We start from the raw sequence: 24077 nt of genomic DNA, 5'->3' as shown, positions 1-24077 counted from the left end.
TTGTTACAGACATACAGTCCATAAAATCCCTGGACATACCTTGTTTTTCACAGGTTCTGTCTTTGCTGGTGTGACTGAAATAATTCTCACAGGATTCTCATCATTTTCACTGACTCCGGTTTCTGATATATCTGAACTTTGTTCCCTGGGAGCATCATGGAAGACATAACAAAACAAAAATATACAAGAAAGAAGAAAAATGTTTGGAATTATTTGGGGTCAAAAAAGGGGGTGTGGGGGGAGGAAAGTCAATGCCATCAGCTAAATTAGTTTAAAAACAATTGTATTTGCCAGAGTCTACACTTATATTTTCTTTCCCAGAACTGGGAAAGATCTGAAAGGAATTGGCTGGTCATTGAGCCAAGTCCCTTACTGCAGACACACCACTGTATAATGACTTTTGCAAACTTAAGACCAGAGCTCTAAAATAGGCTGTGTTTGTTTTCCAGATAGAAAGAGCCGATACTGGAAAATGCAGTGAAGAATAATAAACCCCAATAATGCCCCAACTTCATAGAAAACGAAAGAACAACAAAGAAAAAAACAAGATTATTACAACTTACATTATGCACACTTACAGAACAAATTTTGAACATAGTTATACTTCCCTTTAGTCTTACAAAATGTAGCAACTAGAGCTGACTTTCTCTGCTTTCTTTAACCCTTTTAGTCAGGTAATCAATTCCAAACCAAATGAAACAATATTAAAATCTGAAAGTGTAAACTGTTTCTCCAGGTTTAGAACAGATTTTAAAGCTCTGCATCCATATAAAAATAATGCTTGATAGAAGAAACACTGAGTATTTGTAATATTTGATACTTGTAGTAGTTGATAAACACTGAGTATCTGATATTTGTAATATTACATATGTCGCATCTTTCCACTGAGACCCTGGTCTGCTTAACAAGTTTTTATCATTTTCAATCTTACATAGATCAGAAATACGTCATCTATATCAAAAAAGTTTCTTGTTTCCAACCAGGATTAATCCTAATCCAAACATCAACCACACAAACTGAACCAAAAATCAAGTATGAAGATTTTACCTATTGAGAACTACCACATTTTCTAAAACTGGACAAAATAAGGACACTCTTCAAACATGTAAGCACACACACCAAATAATCTCCTGTCCTAAAACTTGCAAGCACAGTGGAAAACATGAAGTAAAGGGCTGATGAAAGAAATTTTGGACTCCTGTACCTTGATCTGTTTCCTGCAGAAGAGCTCAGCTCAGAGTTTACACTGCTTCCAGTCTCTGATCCTGTTGTCCTGATATATGGTCTCCTTCCAGTTGCAGATAATGGTTTGTTTACTGTACCTAATACACCGGTTGGTTTTGGCTAGAAAAAAATATTTAAATCTTTAAAAATGCAGATACATACTTGATTTTACAAATATTTGCTTGGGTATTTAAAAATACATTTATTGGATCAACAGTCTTGATCACAATGAAATCAGTTTAGAGATATTAACCTTATCTTTACTTCAAAAAGACTATTTATCCTTTTACCTCTTGCAATTTAAGAACATTTCATCAACTGCCCTTCTCTCTCTCACACTTTGAAAGCACAGCAGCTGGAGAAGTCTCAACAAAAGCCAAAATGTTAGGCAATATTACAGTTGAGAGCCTCTTAGTAAGGATGAATGGAAAAGCAAATAAAGTGGATATTGTTGTGGGAGTCTACTATTGACCACCCAGCCAGAACATAGCAAGAGATAAATCTACAAGGAATTACAGAATCTTTCTGGAACAACTGCTCTTGGCCTTATGGACAAGCTTAGCCCTGTATATAGGGGACAGCAGATTTTAGGTGCTGTAAGACTTCTGTATGCTCTGGGAATCTGCTTTCGAGGGTCCTGTGATCCATGAACGCTGGTCACTTTTTAGGAACCATCTCTTAAAAGCACAGAAGGCAACTGCAAAGTGTAAGATGTCAAGCAAGTGAGGCAGAAGTTCAGCCTGGCTGAGCAGGGATCTTCTGGAATTTCAGGAGAAAGCAGAAGTATACAGTATTTGGAAGCAGTGACAAACAACACGGCAGGACTACAGAAATGCTGCTCACCACTGTAGGGAGAAAATTCCTGTGGCCAAAGCTTGATTACAGTTCAAGCTGGCCAGCACTACAAAGGCCACAAAAAGGGCTTTTAAAGACATGTCAAAAGCAAAAGGAGATCAGAGATAACACTGGGACTGGGCCATTTCTTGATGAGGCTGGTCACCTCACAAACAGGTGGTGGCAAAGCAGAAACATTTAACCTCATAATTGCCTCTGTCTTCAACAGCAGTGATGGGCCCTAGGACCCCCAGAGCCCTGTGTTAGAACACTGGTCTGGGGGGAATGGTAACTCCAGTTCCCTCAGTTGCTTCTCATAAGACTTGTGCTCCAGACACTTCACTCATTTTGTTTTCCTTCTTTGGATATGCAGTAAACTCAGCTACTCAGTAAATGGAGCAAATAAATTATTTTATTAAAAGAATAATATGTATAAGTAAATACTGTGCAGAATTAGCACTAGGATGATGAAGCCACTGAACATGTTTCCAGTAACAAGCCTTTTCTACAGAGATAACTGCTTTTCTTCCTAGCCAATGTTTTCCAGCATCTATAGTACCTTTATCCTGTCTACTCCATCAAAACTTCCACACATGGGAATTATTTTTTCTTCTCGGGAATGTCTTAATTTATTAACTTGGCCTCTAAGGAAATGCAAGATTGTATGAAGAATGTGACATGCCAGTTATGAAAACTTCCTTGACTGTTCCCCAGGGTCAAAATAAAAAACTTCCTGTTGCCTCCTCAGCCTGAGCACATAGGTCAAGTCATCAGCCACAGCAAGATCTAAAATGTTGTAACCGTATCCGAGAACCCCAAAGAGACAGTGTTTACCTCTTAATCACCTTTCTGCATAATTATATAATATAAAAATATATCATAAATACATAAATATAATAGTTCACTTAAAACTGAAGCAGGCCATTGCAATGGAAGATGATAAGAAGTGTTTTCACAAATACATTAACAAAAGGAAGGCCAAGGAAAACCTCAGTGCTTCACTGGACATGAAGGGGAACATTGTAACCAAGGACAAGGAAAAAACTGAGAGACTTAATGCCTTCTTTGTCTCTTCTCTAACAGAAAAGTCAGTTATACTCAGGCTACCCAGCCCCTGAAGAGGTAGACAGGGACAGGGAGTGAAACAAATCCCCTGCAACCCAGAAGGAAGTAGTCAGTGGCCTGGTGAGCCACTCAGACACTCACAAGTCTATGGGGCTGGATGGCATCTCCTTGAGGGTGCTGAGGGAGCTGGCAGAACTCACCAAGCAATCCACCATTTTTCATCAGTCCTGGTTAACTGGAGAGGTCCCAGACCTCTCCACAGCTCCAGAGATGTTGGCCACTGTGACGCCAATCTCCAAAAAGGCCAGAAGGAGGATCTGGGAGATCTACAGGGCTGTCAGCCTGATCTTGGTGGCCGGGAAGGTTATGGACTATCTGTTGGTTATCTTGAGTGTGATCACAGGGTGTGTAAAGGACAACCAGGGGATCAGGCCCTGCCAGCATGGATTTAGCAAAGATGGGTCCTGTTTGACCAACCTGATCTCCTTTTATGACCAGATGACCTACCTAGTAGATGAGGAAAGGCTGTGGACTACCTGGACTTTAGTAAAGCCTTCAATGTTGTCTCCCAAAGCACCCTCCTGGAGAAGCTGGCAGCACACGGTTTGGACAGGTGCACTCTGCACTGGGTTAAGAACTGGCTGGGTGGTCAGGCCCAGAGAGTGGTGATGAAAGGTGCTACGTGCAGCAGTGGCTATTCACTACTGGGGTTCCCAAAGGAACAGTGTTAGGGCCTGTCCTGTTTGGTATCTCTACTGATGATCTGGACAAGGGGATTGAGTGTCCCATCAGTCAGTTCACACATGGCATCAAGTGAGTGGCAGTCCTGTGCTGGTGGGCAGGAAGGCTCTGCAGAAGGACCTGGACAGGCTGGATCAATGGGCCAAGGCCCGTGCTACAGGGTCCAACATGACGAAGTGCTGAGTCCTGCACCTGGGTCACAAGCAGCCCAGGCAGCACTACAGGCTTGGGGCAGAGTGGCTGGAAAGCTGCCCAGTGGAAAAGGATGTGGGAGTGCTGGCTGACAGCAGCTGAACATGAGCCAGTGAGTGCCTAGATGGCCAAGGAGGCCAATGGCATCCTGGCCTGTGTCAGCAACAGTGTGGCCAGCAGAACCAGGGCAGTGACTGTCCCTCTGTACTCAGCACTGGTGAGGCCACACTTTCTGATTCTGTGTCCCTCACTGCAAGGACACTGAGCTGCTGAAGTGAGTCCAGAGAAGGGCAAAGGAGCTGGGAAATCTGGGAGCTGGGGGTGTTTAAAACTCTCTACAACTGCCTGAAAGGAGGCTGTAGCCAGGTGGGGAGTGGCCTCTTCTCTCAGGCAGCTAAAGACAGCAAAGAGGCAACAGCTACAAGCTGTTCCAGGGGAGGTTGAGCTTGAAAAATCAGGAAGAATTTCTTCACAGGAAGGACTATCAGGCATTGGAATACACTGGCTAAGGATGTGGTGGAGTCACCATCGCTGGAAGTATTCAAGAAATACTCAAAATGGCATTTAGTGCTGTGGTTAGTAGATATGGTGGTGTTTGGTCAATGGCTGGAACCGATGATTCTGGAGGTCTTCTCCAACCTTAATGATTCAGCAATATCTCCTACTGTTGCATTCAACCTAATTCTGCATTACATTTTGGAAAGGATCTCCCAGAGGTACTTTGCTTTGCAAATACAGAATAACTCCACCTGGGACCCGCTGAAATAGATGTTTGAAAGTGCATAGACACTTGCAGCTGAATTTAACAGCATTAAAAGCTGTATTAAAAAATACTACAACCGAAAATTTAACATCTCCAATGCTAGTGCTATCACAATTCTCCATATGCATCATAACTTTACACCAAGCTTATTTCAATAATATAAGAAACTGTAATCAAGAACCTGCACCTCAGTGCACAGATAACAATCTTGGCATTGTGTACTCATCAGGTTGTATGTTCAAGAAAACAATTACATGATATTGAATAAAATGGTCACAAATTACTGTACATGAACTCTTAATATGATTTTAAACTACAGCAGTCCAGAATATTTTAGAAGTCACAAGTAACATTCAAAGACTTGCAGCTTGTCAAAATACAGTACCTTTCCTGTCAAAAGAAGAACCCTTGTCTCTTCTGAAATGTAATTCCTGTCATTGCAGAAATCCTGCATAAAAAAAATAAATTAGTTTGTGTTTGATGTCTAAATCTCACTTACTTTTTATATACTTGACTGACTTCTCAGATTAGATACAACTATCAAGTGTTACACATACTTTACACCATGCAACCTGCTGACCAATGAATCAACCCAATAAAGATCTGCCAAACTCGTATTTTCATGGATATTTACAGCAAGCATTACTCAAGGACTGAAGTATGCCATATCTGAAATTTGGATGAACATTTTTCCTTCTAAAGTGACATGAATTGTTTGAAATGATGCAAAACTGCTCTCCCTATTTGTTCACAGTTTACACAGACTGAAATCCTGTAACTGAATAAAGGCACCAGTTCACTGTTACATGGCATTTACCATTTCTCAATTACACAGAAAACCAAATTTTGCTTAAACAGACTCTGGAAAGGCTTTTAATTAACAGTCTAGGGCACTGAAAAATGTCACGCAGTACATTCTCCAAGACAACTAAAACATCAGGTCTGGTTCAGAGCTTTACTTGTGCTCCCTTGACACTTTTCAGAAGTAGGTCTGTTGGAGAGCAGTAGTGCCGCTGCTGACAGCAGAGATATACTTGCCAAAGTTATTACTAGGCAATAAGAGGGCCAACTAATACAGCAAGCAGAATAGCCCAACAGTTACTAACTAGAAACATACTATGGGTAACATAAAATAATGTTCTCTTTTTTTGTCTGATTTGCATTCTAATTCAGATATACAGTCATAATATACATGTATTCTCATATATGCAGATGCACTTGCAAAACACACTAATGAAATGATTCAGCAATACTTGCCAACATATCAGCATTAATTCCAATTAGTTCTCACCTGGTTATTGTCATGTCTTCATAATACATAGAAAGTGCAGTATAGAGCTGACATTAAAAAATTAATTGCTGATAATAAAAGATGCATTTTCCCACTCATTATCTTACAGACATAACCAGCTCTCAATCACAAAAAAAACCAACAAAAACATATTTCCCCCTATTACTTTGGAAATTAAATTAACAAATTTACCTTTTCAGGCTGTGTAAAAAATTTGGTTGGCAATACAGGGTCCTTCGGTGAATCTGCATTGCACAAAGCACTTTTGCTGTTGATTACACATAGTGCTACATCACATACTGTGTAAAGTTTCTGGAGAAAAAAAAAGAAAGCATGCTTTAGGAATTATTTACTGTGTAGAAAAAATGCAGTACTTTTAAAAGTTTATACTAGGTGTTTAAATAACCACCCCTAAGGGCATATTTTGTACTTATATCATTAACCATACTGCTGAGTCTTAAAACACATGGAGAAGTCCTCATTTTTCATATGGTATTATTTATATAATCTAGTAATACCTTACATGACTACTGTACAGTTGAAGCTCCTGCTCAATCAAATCACCTTAAATGGTTTCTCATCTCTGCTAGAAACTAATGGGTTTAACAGTAGCTGTATAACACAGTATTTCCTCCCCCAATAGCAGAAAATACTTATGTCAGGAAACTAGGCAGTTGTTAAAATAAGGCAGGCAGTAACAGGAATATTTTTAAAAGCTGCAGGTATTATGTACAGGGTGAGGTCAGCAAGGTTTTACAAGAATGAGATTGGAAGCATATATACAGTGCTTGCAATTACCAGTGTGTCTAAAAAACCATAAAAATGTCAGAGATAGTTCTTTCAGACTTCCTGCAAATCCTGCTTGTGAAACCCTCAGCTCATCACCCAGCACTAATCTCAATGACATTTCTTACTTCATTGGCCTTTGGCTCATCAGGAGACTGAGCATCTCGGGTAAGCTTGATGTTTTCTGACATCTTTTTCATGAAGGCATGGCTATTGTTTTCATTCTTTGTCATTAAAACTTCAAGCATGAACCACAGGCACCTAAAAAGCCATAAAATCACAAGCAATTACACTCCAGCTTTTATTCTACTGCTCCTACATACAGCAAAGCTTTACAAAATTTTATTAGCTGTACTAGCTTTTTTTCTTAAGAAACCAAAATCAAGTTGAAGACAACAACATTACATCATATAATCATGTAAACAGAGTCTAGGCCTTTACCACACACAGTCTTAACTGTACTCCTTGGAGAAAACCTGTCCAATAAGTGTGCTTATTATTACATCTAAAATACTGCCCAGCCAATCAACTTTTATCTCTTCTACATATGAACAGAAACAGGAATTCTGGTGCTATCATCACCCAAATCAAATTCTGTAATCACTACTTTGAGAACCATATCCCTATCAACAATGTACCATGAGCACACTCAAGGCAGGCTTAAACAAATCATCCTGCTGCTAGTCAGTTACCCACAATAGATGGATTAATATTGCAGTTCAAATAGGAGAGGAGATCCAAAAAGCAGGTCAGATTCTTACTAATGCTCCAGATGTGAGGAAAATTCTCCCAAGTAAGACTTAATGGAATGAGCTTTCCTAGGTTTCTTTCTTTAGATCTAGTTTACTTCTAATGAGACTACACTTTATTTTGACTCAAAGTTTGTTTTAAAATTTTGTCAATTATGATATAAAGCGCAACTGGTCCATCCATACAGTCACTTGCTATCAAGCTCCACCATTGCATATGATTAAAGGATCTACGGTCACAATATGGTAAAACAATACTCAGTTGGGACAGACATACAGGTGGTTCTGAGAAATGCAGTGTATGCCAGCAGCTAATTTAATTCTGAAGCCTTGGAAGAGAGACTATTTTGTAGAAAGAGGTAATAAAACCCAAGAAAAATACATGACTGAACATTAGAATTCCCTGCTCACAAAAATCCCCATCTTCTTACCTGATACAAACTGTAATGAAAGAGATGAAGAAACATTTCTCTCAAAAGCTCAGAAGCTTAAGCTCCATCAAGATACTTACAGAGCTATCTGATGTTCAAGAAACCAAGATGTCTCTAGTCTAACTTGCATCCATAAGCTACAAAGGCTATGGTAAATCAATCTGTTAGAGAGCTTTACATACATCAACGCACTATTTTCAAGAACTTAAATAGCATGAATAGAGGACCAGTAATACACCACCCTGATCCACGTTCTGCAACATCTGTCACCCCAAGATTACTACTGAGAACACATTATACTCTGGTAATTCCAGTTAATTCGGGTCAAACTGAATAGCTTGACTTTCTCACTAATGAGCAAATTACATAAATAATTATCAACTTTGAACAAGACCTTTCCAAGATACCAATGGGATTTTACATAAAAAAGAATGCACCTAGAGGAACACAGTCACATAAAGTCATTCTTTGTATCCATTTCAGTAATTTTGGAATATGAACTGGGAAGAAAAAGACACTTGGGACAGTATAAAGATAAAAACCAACTAATTCCAAACATATCCCTGCAGGATAAACTTTAAAAACTTCATCAGTAACAGTAGGTACTACAGATTATGGTTCAGGAACTGCTAAGCATGCATTTACTGTGCATCACTGTATCTAGGCCATGTAAACCAAGATGAACTAGGGAGACACCAACAAAATACACTGCAAAGTCTGCTTTTCCAACTTTGCAAGCATCTATGTTAACACTAAGAGACACTAAGAGCTGTTGAAAGAAACACTGTATCACATTAAATGGGAAACATTTTTTTCATATCTTAGAAGACTCTTCAGAGAAGTATTCCTGCCAAAATTCCCCTACAGAGTATTTCTTTGTTTGGAGCAGTCCCTTCTGGTTAGTTCAGTCAGTCTGTGACAAACATGAGGGAGGAAACTGGACAACAAAGAAAAGCTATACAAGGAGAGTCCAAAAAAGCTCTGTGCACTAGAAGTGCTTTTCAAAGAAAGTATTAACTCAGTGACTGCAAATCAGAACTTGTTCCCATGCATTCTGGATAAAGTACATGCTGGAGGATGCTTTCAGATGTTGCCAGGAACAGGGAGAGCTAGGACAAAATGTAGACTTGTTGATAAGGTAAAAAATCTTCACCGACTTCAGGTCTGACCAGGTGTGAATCAAGTAGCCCAGAAATCAGAACACACAAAGCTTTTCATTTAGAGAAAGAATCAGACTTGGACTGTGAGAAGTGAAGGTGCAAAAAGCATTAAGATCTGAACTAGTCTATTGGTGCCAAAAAAGAACTGCTTTTCAGATAATGTATATTGATTTTAATATGTAGTTATACACGCCTAATACAAACCCAACAAAGCTCAGTTTTTATTAATCAAAAATTAATACAACAAAAAAATCAAAACACTAAAACTAATAAGTTTCCAGTCAGGCAGGGCTTATCCAGCCTCAGTGTTTTCAAGTCTTGGAGAAGCATTCTATTTTAAGTTCCAAAATATTTGAACTAACATTACTTGACATCCTATAAATACTCCTAGGCACAAAGACAAGACTCCAAAATCATTACTTACTTTAAAAGAAGTATACACTACTCACTGATTTGATATACTACAGGATGACCTAGAGGTTACCATAGGGACTTTCAGAATATACTGCTAAGCAGTTGTTGATGTGTTCTTCCCATGATTAAAGTGTTCAATATTTCCATTTTTTCCATTTACTGGTTTGCAAGATACTGTTGATAAAAGAAGTATTTCTTCTTCCTAAATAGCTTTTTGCTCTTCCTAATCAGTTTCTTTCCAAGTGCAGAACAATTCTCAGCATAAGAATTCTAGAATCACTTGACACTTACTCTTTGACATCACGAAGCTGATCAACATCCTGAGGTTTTGTGAAATCTGGATCATGTGCCAGTAAGTGAATCATATACGGTACCACATATTCAGGCAGCAAGGACAGCAATTTTTCTACAATAACAACAACAAAAAATTGTTTCTCTATTACACACATACATGTGCATCATAAGAAAAGCTTTTTCAAAGTACAACTTTTTCAAATACAAAATGTAAAATTTTGACTTGCATTTTCTTCCCACAGAATTTACTTCTAGTGAACCATTAAGAAAAATTAACAGGTTTTACTACTACAGAACTACTTGTCTTGCTTCAGGAAGAAGGTCATAAAGCCTAAAAATATCAGGACACAAAATTTTATTTTTTGAGCAAAACAAGTACAGCTGTAGTTGTAGAGCACTATATTTTACATCCATAATTCTCAGAAATGTACAGAGGAGCATTTTCTGGTTTATGCTAATATGGAACTAAGTAAATTTAGATTTGAATGTGTCCAATATAAAGACAGAGAAATAGATTCAACTTATCTAATGTTTCTTTAGAAAAGCCAATTGCTTAGGGTCTAATAATTACTCCTTCCAACTTAGTATTACTGTATTCTTAACAATTTTATTAATACTAACCGTTAGCCATAGGATTCTGCTTAATGTATTCTCTTCGTATACTGATGTTTTTGAGCAAGCATTGTCTAGCATGTGCTCTTCTCTCCTTCACAGGGTCTTTGGCACACAAAGCAAAGATTGCCATATATTCCAAAGGGAGCAGTAATTTCACAAGTGCCTTATGCAGCTTCTGGGCAAATATCTGCCTCACCTGGTAGCACTCATCCTGCAGCAACACAAACCATAAATGTGCAACCTTTAAAATCCTGGTCTTTAAAAAAAAAAAAAAAGGAAAGCATTCGAAGTGGAATTATGAGGAGGCTTTTAAAAATATGAACAGGAGCAGCACTATAAACATTTGAAATTGAAACTTCAATAACTCTTGTGAAAGCTGCTGTGAGGAACAGAATATACTCAGTGTAGCAGCAACAAAAGCTCAGGCACAAGGACTCAAAACTCAATTAAGGGTCACTTCAATTCTAATGCAATTACTTACATTAATGACGAGTGCACAGAGCTGGAACTGTTCTGGGGTAATTATTTCATGGTAACAGGGCTCCTGTGCAAGCTTCATTATTGCACTACCAGCAGCTAATCTCAGTCGAGACATATCTGATTTACTAAACATGGCAGAGAAAAAAATCCAAATAATTAATCACAGCTCACCACAACTATCCTTAAATTATCTGCATGTCTCAATTTCTTCTTTTTACAAGATCAATGACCAATCAATGAAATCCCAGTAACATAGCTCTAGATCAAGCTAACCATAATGAATTTGTGAAAAATAAAGTGCTTTACTTTCCCCACCAAAAAACTCTACTTCCAGTAAAACAATGAAATTAGACTAGTCAAGTTTCTTGTTTTCCTATTACTGTCTAAATGAAAGCAACACTTTTGCCAGTTTTTCTCTTTCCTTCCTTCATCCTCAAGATGAAGTTGACATGCAGTTACCCCACAGTTGGAATGAAGAAGCTCCACCCAAGATAAAATCTAACATGCTTGGGGGAAGTGGTTATCACTCAATTGTTTTCAAAAATCCTTCTGGATGTGTTTTACTCTCTACAATGTCTTTTACTAGGAAACTTATCTAATTTGGAACTGGGTAGGTATTAGCAAATTGCAAGAAAGGGAGTATCTAACAATTTCATGCTGCCACGCCACTCCACTCCTAATACTACTGCTCTGATCAGATCTGCAGCCAACATTGTGCTGACCTTAACATTCCACAAGCACTCTAAAAGAACCAAGGTTCTTTGAAATTCTAAAACAAAACTTATGGAAGCCTGCAAGGAACAAAATCTGACCTGATTCGCTTCTGTTCTGTCAAGTCTCCCTCGCTGACGAGCATGGCTGACAATAACCGGAGTGTGGAATTTGCAGATTTGGACTGGTTGTTTTTCATACCCAACAACCAGCGTACCAAAAGTTTAATTGCCTGCACCTATCGCACACAAACAAATCAACAATCAACTTACTTGCCAAAGTTGGCATGTTACTAAAACCTACTGTTGTCAAATTGAAATTCCCACAGATTTCTGTGAATTAAAGCTGATACATTTTTAAAGGAACAGAACGAAGCAGCAAATATTTAGACTGAAAAAGGAAGAAGTAGTTAGTATTGGTGACCTCAGAACACTTCAACTGTGGTCCACTGTCTTTGCAGATTCGCATCTGCAAAGGATGCAGGATACTTGATAGAGATTAAAAGCAAAAGCAACTAGACAAAAATTCCAGAAATGGCCGTAATTAGATTAACATTCATCAGGGTCTTAATTTCTTTCAAGTATATTTACAAGTCAGTAAAGTCAATGTAAAGTTACCTTTCCTGGAAGCAAAATTAAAACTTTTAAATTTTTTTATTTTCTCAATGCTCTGAATAATTAATATCAGTAAGTGAAGACAACAGAATGCATAGTTTCTATCAGTTTTATCAGTTCTGTGAATAACCCACAAAACCAATAATATTCTAATAGGGCTAATACAAAAAAAACTTGAAGGGATTTATTCTAATGTTCCCCATAGCACAACCGGAAAAAAAGTAAATTTTTAATTGTAGATATACACATTATTGCTGTCAGCAGATAACACACCTTTGCTAGTACTTCTGGAGAGACTTCTTCATCTGGAGACCACAATTTTCCATTTTTCTCACCTGTTGACTATAGAAATTCATGTCAGTTTACAAACTGGTTCAACTCATACAGAAAATGAAGAAGTAAAACCAGAAAGAATGGATTAGGCTTTCTTTTACAAAAATACCTTTTATAATGCAATTATCACTGTACTAACCACTCACAGAACACTACTTTAAGGACTAGTTTCACAAAGAAAGGCTCTACTCCCCACAGAGTTCATTACAGGTTAACAGCATAATAAGCACTTACAAAAAGAAAAAAAAAGATAATCTTACCCTGTCATTCATTAAGAGATCTTTCACAATGAAATTTGCAACAACAGATTTCATCGGAGAAGCAAACTGGTCTGGAGCCAACATAGAAATATGACCCAAAGAGACCAAGGGAGTTATAAGCTGTTCTGGTACATCAGCATTCAAACTTCTACTAAGAGGCTGAGGAAGGAAAAAAAAAAAAAAAAAATCAAAATTCAACTTCAGGTAATAAATTATTATGTCTTAAAACAGTTTATTTAACTGCTGTACTGCTGACGCATTTCATCGTTTTTCCAAAAGAATTAATAAAATTAGCAATCAGAGGTATAAAGAATATAATTTCCTATTCAACAGAGTAAACAAAAATCTCTGATAAGGTAAGGCAAAATCAATTCTATATTCTCTTCTAACATGAAGCACATTCAAACCTGAGAGACATGGGAAAAAACTTTGACTCAACTCTGTTCAGAATTGTGAAAGCCTGAATCCCAGCTGCCAGTGGTAGAAAACAGCAGCCAAAACCTTGGAAACCACCAGGGACATTTCTACTAGCCATCAGTATTTACCTTCCAGGTAAGAATCACCAGGACAATTCCTGTATCACCCCACACCATGGCATCAGGTTCTCGTATCAGGGAGGGAACAAGCACTCTAACAGAAGTCTAAGCAGAGATCGAACTCTGCAAGCTTAATTCAAAGCTTTTCACACTTATAAATTATGCACGGGCTCAAAGACCGCCAAGATTAAGAACCTAAAATAATTTACAAGTGCAGATTAATGTTATTATTTAAAAGACTAGGGTGAGAAGTAATAAACTCTCTGCTCTGTATAAAAAGTGTTTTTGCTAAATAACTTGTCTAAGGAAGCAGTAAGTGGATGTCTGAGCTTCCAGTCAAGTCGCTCTGCACTAACTGCCTTAGTGAGGCAAGGCTGTATGTGCAAAGACCTTACAGCTCCATAATTCAATACAGCTTGAAAGCAGGGGATGTTATCTCTCATTTAGTATCTGCTAAAGGTGTCCCCATGGGATTTGCTGGGGATCAGGCCAGCATATTTATCTTATTTCCCCCAAACTTCTCCCATGCAGATAAAAAAGAAAACCTTCATCTGTCAGACACGAGAATTTTAGTAAATCATGACTTTAAGACACAAATATTAATAACTTGCTATTGTAAAATTAATAATTTAAGTACCATACATCTGTAGGCTTCCTGACCGCATAAACTGTTATCTGTTAATAAGCAGTAGGAATTAATTTTGATTACCAGTATCAATTAATAAGCAAATATTTAAAACAAAAAGGCAACACATACCTCAAAGATCTGTGCAAGTTGTACTTCTTTATTTGAAAATATGGCATGTATACAGTGAACAGCTTGTTTTGCCTGATGAGGAGTGCCTCTTTTTGCTTTCTGATGCAAAATCGGAATTAGTGTTCTGTGTGAACATTAAATAGAATACTTTAGAATGCAATTTGCAGTCTACCAAAAAAAAAAAAAAAAGTATCTTCACACATACAAATCTATCATCACTGTCTTATAAATCATGAATTCCTTTGAAGTCTGTTCAGGAAAGATCACAATCATGAAGCAAAAATCAGGATGGAATTGTATTTACCAATACTTGTTGAATATCTGACTGTACACATACCAGAAGGAAACAGATGACACATTCTACATAATTAAAATCAGCAACTGGAGGCTGAAGAGCAACTTGCTGGGTTGAAAGAATCAAACCTCAAACAGTTTCCTCAAAATCCAAAATCAAACCGAAGACCCTGAGAAACATGTTAACAGTAGCCTGAAGTAGAAAATCTCTTCTCAAATCTGCCAAGATTCCACAAATTGGATTAAGAGTCAACACAGGAAAGAATTCAGTAAAACTTACAGCTAAAATAAACTTCAATACCTAACCTACATGTTAACTACATGCACATTTCAGTGTCTCTACCAAACGCTGGTGCAGCAGTTACAAACCACACCTCAGCACACCTCAATTGACAGATATCTGCTGAAGGTGAAACCTGAAATGTTGACATGCACCTTCACATGTTTCCATCTACATGTTTATACATAGTCCACCGGCTCTGGTGGAGCATGCCCAGTGCTTCCACTAGGCTCCTGAATCATATGGTAGTCTTTGTCCATGAACTGGTACAAAAATCCTTATTCACTTCCTATACAAAGAAGAACAATTTGAGTTGCTGCTGTTGAACACTGCTTCAAAGGACAGCAAGTAACCTGTCTCAGAAGCATTTAAAAAAAATCCAAAACATGAACAGGTCCCTTGAAATAAACTATCTTGTTGATTGTATCAAGTCATTCATTTATGACAAAGATTTCTGAATACATGAAATCTGGAATATCTACTTCTCCTGAGACTTCTTTTTCTTTGTGTCAAGTGTAAACACTGACATGGCTTTTCAGAATGCCAACTTGACCTGCCTGGAAACCATGCCAAAGATGCCACCTCCATTTTGACAGTTACATTTTAAAGTTGAGACCTCCCAGACTAAACTCCACCAGTAATTGCCTAAGGCACAACATCAAAAGAAATGTCAGCAGTACCAGATCCTTTGAGAGAACATGATATAGGCCAGCAATAGAGTGTTGATTAAATTCTGGTAGGGAACCAAAGACACTTGGGACTATACTAGGAAGTGTACTGACAATGGGGACTGCTGGGCTTTTCCTTCTCTTTATTCCTACAAATGTCTTAAAACATATCTCATATACCTGTACTTGTAATATTTTTCTTTTGTCCAAAATCTGATCCCCATTCAGAAGAATCGCTGAGGTTACAGCTTTAATTTACAGCAAACTTAAAAGTGTACATTGGTATGCATTTTAGCATGGCAATATCCTAAATGTTATTTCAATATGTGAGAACTTGAAACCTGTGATTTATTATTTGGATGAGTCAGTTACTGACAGGGTGATTTTAAGGTTTCAAATGTTACTCATAAGGTATTTAATAGTCTGTGAATATCCAGTAGATTATTCAGTTTTAATCAGCAGTACAGTATTAACTGCATGACAACTTACAGCCAGCCAATTGTTCTTTGCTAGAAATCCATGCCTGCTTTTAGATTTTGTTTCCCATCTTGTTTAATAACAAACAGACATGTTAGCTATATCAGAGATTGGATCTGCTTTCCTTACAAAGATAGAAAAATCATGTGAAGGACAGATATGAGTAGAAATTATGCCAAGGAAATGTATTTTTGCTGTATTTTTGCTGTTGTTTATTTTGTAACCTCAAAGATTTGCTATGCACTGATTTTAATGTGCCTATTATAATAAAGACGATTTTTAAGAAGTACCTAACACGTTCAATAAATAAGTAAAAACTGTGAGAGCATAGAATTTAAAAATGAAGGGACAGGGACAGAAAGGTGCTGAAGGAAATCAAAATCATGGAAGAGCAGCTATTCATATTAACAAATCTAGATAGGGGCAACATATTGAATAAACTATCAAGAGGTAGAATTCCAGATATGAAAAGCAGCACATAATACTCACGATCTTATCTGTGGCAAGTCTGTTTCTATTTTGTGACCCGTGTTTCTGAAAATCTGTATGGCTGCCTCAGCTACCTTATCATCTTCCATCCTGAGGCACTGCAGTAGAGACTCATAGGTCTCTGCAGAGTGGAACGAGGTAGGATGTGTAAAGGACAGAACCTGCAGACACACGTTAAAACAAAGGTATATTTATTCACAGTAAATGAATAATCAGAAAAACAAAATGATGACTGTTTATGTCCATTACCATTAACATAAATAGCTGTTACATGCCCATATGAAACTATTACATTCAGTAACTACATTGTGGAGAAGATTATATATAAATTTTCAAATAAATTCATCTAGGTTTTGTTTTTCAGGTCCTCATGTCCTACAAGTATTTTGTAAGATATTACATTATTTGAATATATAAAACCACACTTCTTTAAATGAACACTTAAGAGTACTTGTTTATATTGCACTCTATTTAAGAACACTTCTTTTCAACCTAATTTAAATGAACTGAAATTTTAACTTCTCCAGAATCTATGGTCCCTGAGCAGAAAAGAAACCAAGAAAGTTAAGATAGCTACAAATAAAACATGGGCTACTGTTTTCCAGATATTTAAAATCCTTCTTTCTCCCCCTTCCACTTCTCAGCACCACTGACAACACAAGTTCCCTTTTTTCTCTACATAATGTGGCCCTTGAGCTAACTGCTTGCTTTCCTTTCTAGTGTCATACACACCCCAAAGAGTCTCTCCCACTTTCCCTGTTTATCTTCCTCTCACTTTACCTCTATACCTTCTTCTCTACTACTTCTCTAAGCAGAAACCAATTTCTGCTTTAACATGTCCATTTCAATGCTCACCATCCTTTTCAAAAGACACTTCTCCCAATAAACCATCTCTTCCACTATTCTTCTTTCAAGAGAATATTAATTACCAGCTTCATACATTAAAAACGTAATTATCTAAGGAATGACTATTACAGTCATGCTAACATTAATTTGTTACTCATGCCACTTTTGTCCCTTCCACTACAGATTATAACTGTGTTACTGTAGATTACCTTGAGAAGTTCAAGTCCTGCACGAATAGCAGTATCAGGACTTACACCCTCCTCTTCATCATCAGCTGTCCCCTCTATGGATTTATTCATTAGTTTTACTAGTGCACTGAAATGAGAAATACAAAAAGGAACAAACAATTAAGCATGACAATGTTAAAGGCTGGAGATATAAGCAAGATTACTTGGTTTTCATAACATATAAAGGGAATGCAACAGTCCTTTGGGGGTGGTGTTGGCTGTTGGTGGTGGCTGTTTGTTTTTTGCTATTTTTAAGTTATTACATTAGTCCTTTTCCTCCTAATTTCACTTTCTGCAAAAAGAATTCTTTAGGGGAAAAAAATCCATCCAAAAAACCCCCACCATGCTGGCGGCATTAGATCAACACATACTCGCACAAGTTTCAGAATATAATTAGGTTGCCAGACAAGTCTCAAAAGGAATCAAAACATTCTCTTACACAATCCCACAAAAGCTAATTAATTCAGATGCTATATGGAAGAGTGTGCTGCAGTTAACTATGTGAAAATTACGTTCACAGCTTTCACCTGAAGCCCCACAAATAGAATTTTCACCATGAACTGCTACATTTTAAAAATAATTTTTCAGGCAGCACTGTAAAGCAGCATCAAAAGAAGTTGCATCCTCTAAGTTGCTGGGAATGAATACATCTACATAATTTTGATTTAAAACTACCTACACATTTAGTGCTAGGACAGACCAATTTAAATCCCAAGAAAATTATTTTTTCTTTTGCCATTTCTGTCATCATTTTAATAATTTATAAGTCAATTGTTCATGATCTTTCAAACTTACCTAATGGCTTCTGAGTCAATATGTACAGGGGCAATTCTTTCCAGAAGAAATTTGACCATTTCCAGAAAAGGATTTGTTGGCTGCTTAGGATTTGCAAGTTTCCGGGCTATCTCCCTCTGCAATAATGTTAGATACAAACAAGAATTACACTCATTTTCCTTACTTCTTTAACATGTTGAGTAAGCTAAATATAGTCACTTCTTTTTACCACAGAATTTGTGGTAAATCAGAAAAATAAATTTAAATTTTTAAATATAATTTAAGGAGGGGGGGGCTGTTGGTATCTCCACACCTCTCTTTATCATGTTATATTTAAAGCAGACATACTTTACAAAACTATTTAAATAGGTTTCTAATTTGTGTTCTTCAGGGGTTCTTAAGAATTGAAGTCAGGATTCAAAATAGATTTAAGGAAGAGTGAAGTACAATGGGCAGCATGTATATGTCTGTTGTAAAGTGTAATCCAGAAAACTGTGGGTAACTCTGTAGTACATGAGATTTCGTAACAATGAAAAAATTGTCCTACTCCCTCTTCCCTGTAAAATTTCTGAGCCTTTAGACAAAACTCAAGAAGTCTATGTCTGTTTGTAGATGCTCTTTGTGATCTTTGTAATTTCTGTCAATTAAATTGCTTGCTTTGCCTTAGACCATTTAAAAAAAAAATAAAAATCTGTGGTGGTTGGCAGAATGTAGAAAAGTACAATTTCATATTAAGGTGTGTATTGTCATCAAAGAGGTTACATAACATGAGAAAAAGAAAGTGATCTCAAAATACTATTCTAGGATGAGAAACAAATTAATAATATGCAGATGGTAATAGATGACTTGCTGGTACTTGAAAGCTGAACCACTGTGAGAAGACAGTTTGGGAAACCTACCACAAAACAAGCACTTGAAGCATTTTGAAGAAATAAACTGGTATTCTAGACATTATGCTCGAAGGTCATAATCCCAGGAAGGAATAAAGCTAAAGTTTTCTTAAGAAGATGAATGATCATTGTCATGATCTTTTCCCTAATATCTACAAGTCAATCAAAAAGGCATTTTTTGAAAATTGGAAACATGTAAAAACCATGTTTAGGTAATTGAGGCAACCATTAACTCCAAGTAGCTGCTTTAAGCATAAATACTTATGGTATAAAAGTTTGCCTTTCCAGTTCCTTACCACACAGACATCTGCCTGTTTACAAGAACATGTAGGGCTAATTAACAGTTCAAGCTGGGACCGAAGTTTCTCATCATCGCCCAAAACCTGATTGAATTTCTTCACAAAATCTTGTGCTTTTCCAGGATCTGGGAGGTTTTCTGTATGATTAAAAACAATTTAACATGAGATAAATTAGCAATTTCAGCAGGCCAAGATTCACAGAAATACAGTTTCCAGGAATGCTGTATTAGTTTATAAAATGTTTATAAAAAATTATTAACACTTACTTGCTATGGTCATCAGCTTTCCGAACATGGCAGCACTGTTTGCTTCTGACTGAGGACAACAGCAAAAACAAACAAACAAATCAGCAATATCTCCTTTATTAAATAAACCTTTAACCTGATCTGTTAGTTCTTCTGCAGCACTATTTCTACTCCTGAATCTTAGGTTTTATGTTTTTATTTAAGAATAGATACTGGAATAGTGTGACTATCATTAGCAGCTACCACACAGAAAGGGAAAAAAATCTTCATGTAGCACTGAAGAACTGCAAAAATTCATTAATTCACAAAACATGTCAAAATCAGGAAAAAGACCCCAGTACCCCCCCAAAACAGAAAATTCCCACAAGACCACTCTCTCACCAAAAACTCAAAGCAATGCCCTTCTATTTAATATTTCTACTAGTAAAATTCCAGTACAAATACATAAAAACTTATTTTTTCTAACCAACGAAGAAATCACTGCTTTATGTTACAACATATCCCATTTTCAAAATCCCTTAGAAAGTAAGAAAGAAAAAAGGTCTGACAAAAGCAATCAAAAAACCTTTGAAACTTTTAAAACTTGTTCCAAAGTTCTTGGGCAGTACTATGAAAGAATGATCAACAGAAGGAGGTCATATACCTCAAGCATTACAGAAAGCAACTTTACTTCAGGAGAAAGGAATGTTGTCGACATACAGAAATCAACAAATAACAAAGTTACACTGAACTAACAATACAGTACTAAAACCCCCCCAGTAAATTAGTCCCATAGATCCACTGGATAAAGTATAAATATTTTCAAAACCGTACAGTGGGCTGCTTATGCAAATCCAGCAATTCTCGTACATGACTCCTCAGCATGTTCTGGCACTTCCACATCTCATTCAGTGCTCTGCAAAAATGGGAAATCAGAAAAGAAAAACTTCATAACAAGAACATGCTGGATGTTTTATTAAACAAGATTGATCATTTATTTATCTTAGAAATGCTACAATCAAAACCTACCAAATATTAAAAATAACTGTTGAAAACAAGATGGAACTGATTTTGTCTTTTTATAGAACATCATCTCATTTATTCTTCTAGGAACAATTTAACATATGCAGGACACCCATAGCATTTCTTACAAGCACTCAAATAAAAAACAGGCCACCATCAACCAGAATTCAATTACAGGTACCCTCATCATGGTCCCTAATGCAGAGCAAACCTAGAAGTCATCACCTGTGCACTTTCTGCATTGTTCTCATTTGATGGAAATGAATGGATAAACCTACTGTTCTCAAACATCATGGGATCTTTCTATCTAATGGATGTGTCGGGCTTGTATGTAAAAGGGATGCATGTTTTCAAATACTATGCTACTTGCAAATAATGCCAAGCATTCATTATTTGTATTTTTATTAAGTAATACAAGTAAGATAACAGAGATGTTAGAAAAGCCTAAGAAAGCAAGTATTTGTTGAATACACACTATACTTACTTGACAGCATTTGGATCCAAGCTAGCATACAAATAGTACAAGCACTTCATTCGCTCTTCTGTTTCCAAGTTGTGTGGAACGAGATACTGAGCAAAGATTTTCTCTACCAGTAATCTGCAGGAATAGAAGAAAAAAAAAAAAAAAAGAGAAATCACTTCTGTACATGGCAAACAACAGCGATACCTTTCAGACAAGCTGAAAAAACAAGAACTAGTGGAAGTTATTAAAACCAGATTTTTCTACAAAGAAAGAAGATAAAAAAGTAGTGGCCTTTTTCTCAGCTGTAAAGATTCCTTCCACTATTGACAGAAAGATTAGTAAGAACTGCCCCTTGAGAGCTTTACCACATTCATTCTCTTTCACCTCTAAGAGGGAGTCACTTGTCACCATACAAATTCTCCTTGCCTTTAGGATGTGAGAATCTCCCTTTGCTTATTCAAATATATAGAAGGAAGGAACACAGACAGTAAAAAGCTCAAAAAAAGGAGAAAGAATACAAGAATGTAACTCAAAGGGGAGGAAAAGTAAAAATCTGAAATATTGGAAATGGAAAATCTGAAGTTGAGGGAATGGTTAAAATTGAACTGTAGTACTGCAGAATCCATTCACTCTAATACACAAGCTAAAAATCAGCAGTAGAAGGGTAGAGATGAAGGAGCATCAAAACATACACAATTAAAGGGTCAGAAGGCAAACTAAGTGAGAACAAACCAAACTAGCAAAAACTATCTCCAATAATCTTTTTAAAATACACATTTGAAGTTTTACATTAAAGACCAACTTTGAATGACAAAATACAAGTAGTTCATCTAATTATAGCCCCCCCATGAAAGAACATTCAAATGTTAATTTAATTCATACTAATAGATGTGCACAATGTTCAGCTATATAATTTTATATTTATTGACAAATATTGTGTGTTTGAGTTTTAAAACTTTTTCACTATGTACCAGTGCACTAGTACCAGCAAGAACTCTGCAAGCACCTTGTACACAGACCACAGCAGCACAGATCAAACACACCTTACTTCTGCTCACACAGTTTATTTTCTTGAAAGAAAATTCCAAGAGACATGAGGGCAAGGCAGAGGAATAAAAGGATGACCATGAATATGGATGCAACTATCTCAAGACAGCCCATTAGTATTAAAGAAAACTTGGCTTTGTCTCTCTAAATGTACACTTTTCCTACTCTTGACTCCATGAACTAAACTGTTTGGAGAACAGATCTTCAAATCTCAAGGGACTCCATCTGTTTAACATCCTAGGAGATAGGAGGCATCAGAGCTCTTACTAATTTACAAACATTGCTCTAGTCCATGTCTCTATAGAAACATGCTCTAGAAAAGCTGTCAATACAAATGGAGAGACCGCATTATCCCTTTCCTGGTCCCAGCTGGTTAAGGGTCAAGATTTACAAAGTGGGAGTAACTGCAAGACACACTTCTCTCCTGTTAAGAAAGTGACTGGCTAGCATAACAATAAATGGCAACAGGGCACATCTGTCCCGTTCACTACACAACTTTGATTCATCCTCTGTCCACTATCAAACCTGCATACTGAAAATGAGATGTAAACATGATAGAAAAACCAGAAACTTTTCAATGAAAACTAAAGTATATTTTTATGATATGCTGAATTATCTTTGTATAAACTATGTGAAGATTTCCAGATTTTCAAAAAAGATGCCAACTAATCAAATATATAACTATGGTCTGCTTACAATCAGCCACATGAACAAAGTGAAAGCCTTCACCACTGCAGTGTTTAAAAATTTAGTATCAGAACCGGCAACTGAAGGAGGCTATTGGCCCATTCAGACTAGTCACCAAGATAACAGAACATACTGAAGTAGCAGGCTACATAAGCACGGCACTCAGAAACACTGTAAAGAATTTTCTGAGTCTACCATATTAAAAATCTAGGCTGAAATTCTGCCTTTGTATGATCTCATAGCTTCTCTCTTTCTGAAAGACTAATAATAATCTTCCAAAACTTTGGCCAAAATACTTTTTTTCAACACCAAAACGGTATTTCAAAAAACCAAAGGGACTGAGTGACAAAGCAGAGATGAATCAAATGTCAAAGTGCCTCTGATGTTTCTTCAGCTTTTGGTCTACCTAAACGTCCCTACTCAAAAGAGAAATCTGTGCATGTACTGTGGGGTGTAGACACACATCACACTCACAGATGACGGATTTTAACAGCCTGGCCTCTGGAATGCAGTAAGGCAAACAAGAACTGGCACAGTAAATGCCGAATCTACCATTTTTTTCTACACAGTAGTTAAGGAAAATCTGCTATCATCACAGATCTACTTCCATCAGTACATAAAAATGAATCCACGAACAGATAATACAACAATCCTGAATATCTGCATTCATGTCTTAATGATTAATTAAATATATCATACATCAACCCATAAATACAGAAAAATAAACACAGCTTTCACAGGATAAGCATATGTTTTCAGAGTATCTCTTATCACTATACAATTAAAATTAGGAAGACTTAGATTGACTCACTTGTCATCAATGCTATTTTGATAATATATGTGCAAAAGTTTATCCTTTATCCAGCTCACTTTCTCTGCAGCATCTTTTCCAGCCTCAGCATGAAGACAATACTTCTTGTACAGCTGGGCAAGACCCATCATAGCTTCTTTTCTTACTCGCCACTAGAGAGGGAAGAAATTAAAAGAATTTGGGGAATTGGTTTTGGTAAGTAAAAAAATTAATAAATAAAATAAAAAAAAGTGAAGCTGTAGAAGCATGAAAGATAAAATAACCACCTTCTAATTTCCTAAATTTAGATACTTCAAAAGCTGAAAAATGCTGTTTGAAGCCTCTAGAT

At 36.8% G+C, this 24077-nt stretch overlaps 1 protein-coding gene across 2 annotated transcripts in view; it reads right to left on the bottom strand.

Moving 5' to 3' along the window:
* Nucleotides 1-24077, bottom strand: part of PDS5A (PDS5 cohesin associated factor A) — a 74007-nt gene that overhangs the window by 5760 nt on the left and 44170 nt on the right. For both annotated transcript variants that reach the window (XM_056489175.1, XM_056489174.1), the window contains exons 12-31: nt 23750-23901; nt 21226-21339; nt 20553-20634; nt 19761-19809; nt 19492-19631; nt 18327-18442; nt 17514-17619; nt 16459-16619; nt 14251-14374; nt 12958-13116; nt 12638-12706; nt 11852-11988; nt 11041-11164; nt 10566-10770; nt 9942-10056; nt 7025-7157; nt 6303-6422; nt 5205-5267; nt 1205-1344; nt 40-145 (exon numbers count right to left, since the gene is read on the bottom strand). In XM_056489175.1, coding sequence (XP_056345150.1) covers nt 40-145; nt 1205-1344; nt 5205-5267; nt 6303-6422; nt 7025-7157; nt 9942-10056; nt 10566-10770; nt 11041-11164; nt 11852-11988; nt 12638-12706; nt 12958-13116; nt 14251-14374; nt 16459-16619; nt 17514-17619; nt 18327-18442; nt 19492-19631; nt 19761-19809; nt 20553-20634; nt 21226-21339; nt 23750-23901 — 2415 coding nt within the window. The remainder of the gene's footprint in view (nt 1-39; nt 146-1204; nt 1345-5204; nt 5268-6302; nt 6423-7024; nt 7158-9941; nt 10057-10565; nt 10771-11040; nt 11165-11851; nt 11989-12637; nt 12707-12957; nt 13117-14250; nt 14375-16458; nt 16620-17513; nt 17620-18326; nt 18443-19491; nt 19632-19760; nt 19810-20552; nt 20635-21225; nt 21340-23749; nt 23902-24077) is intronic.

Source organism: Oenanthe melanoleuca, chromosome 4, assembly GCF_029582105.1.
Source record: "Oenanthe melanoleuca isolate GR-GAL-2019-014 chromosome 4, OMel1.0, whole genome shotgun sequence".
Classification (NCBI taxonomy): Eukaryota; Metazoa; Chordata; class Aves; order Passeriformes; family Muscicapidae; genus Oenanthe; species Oenanthe melanoleuca.
Note: the sequence above shows the minus strand (reverse complement) of the source record. Positions and strands in the feature narration are given on the sequence as shown.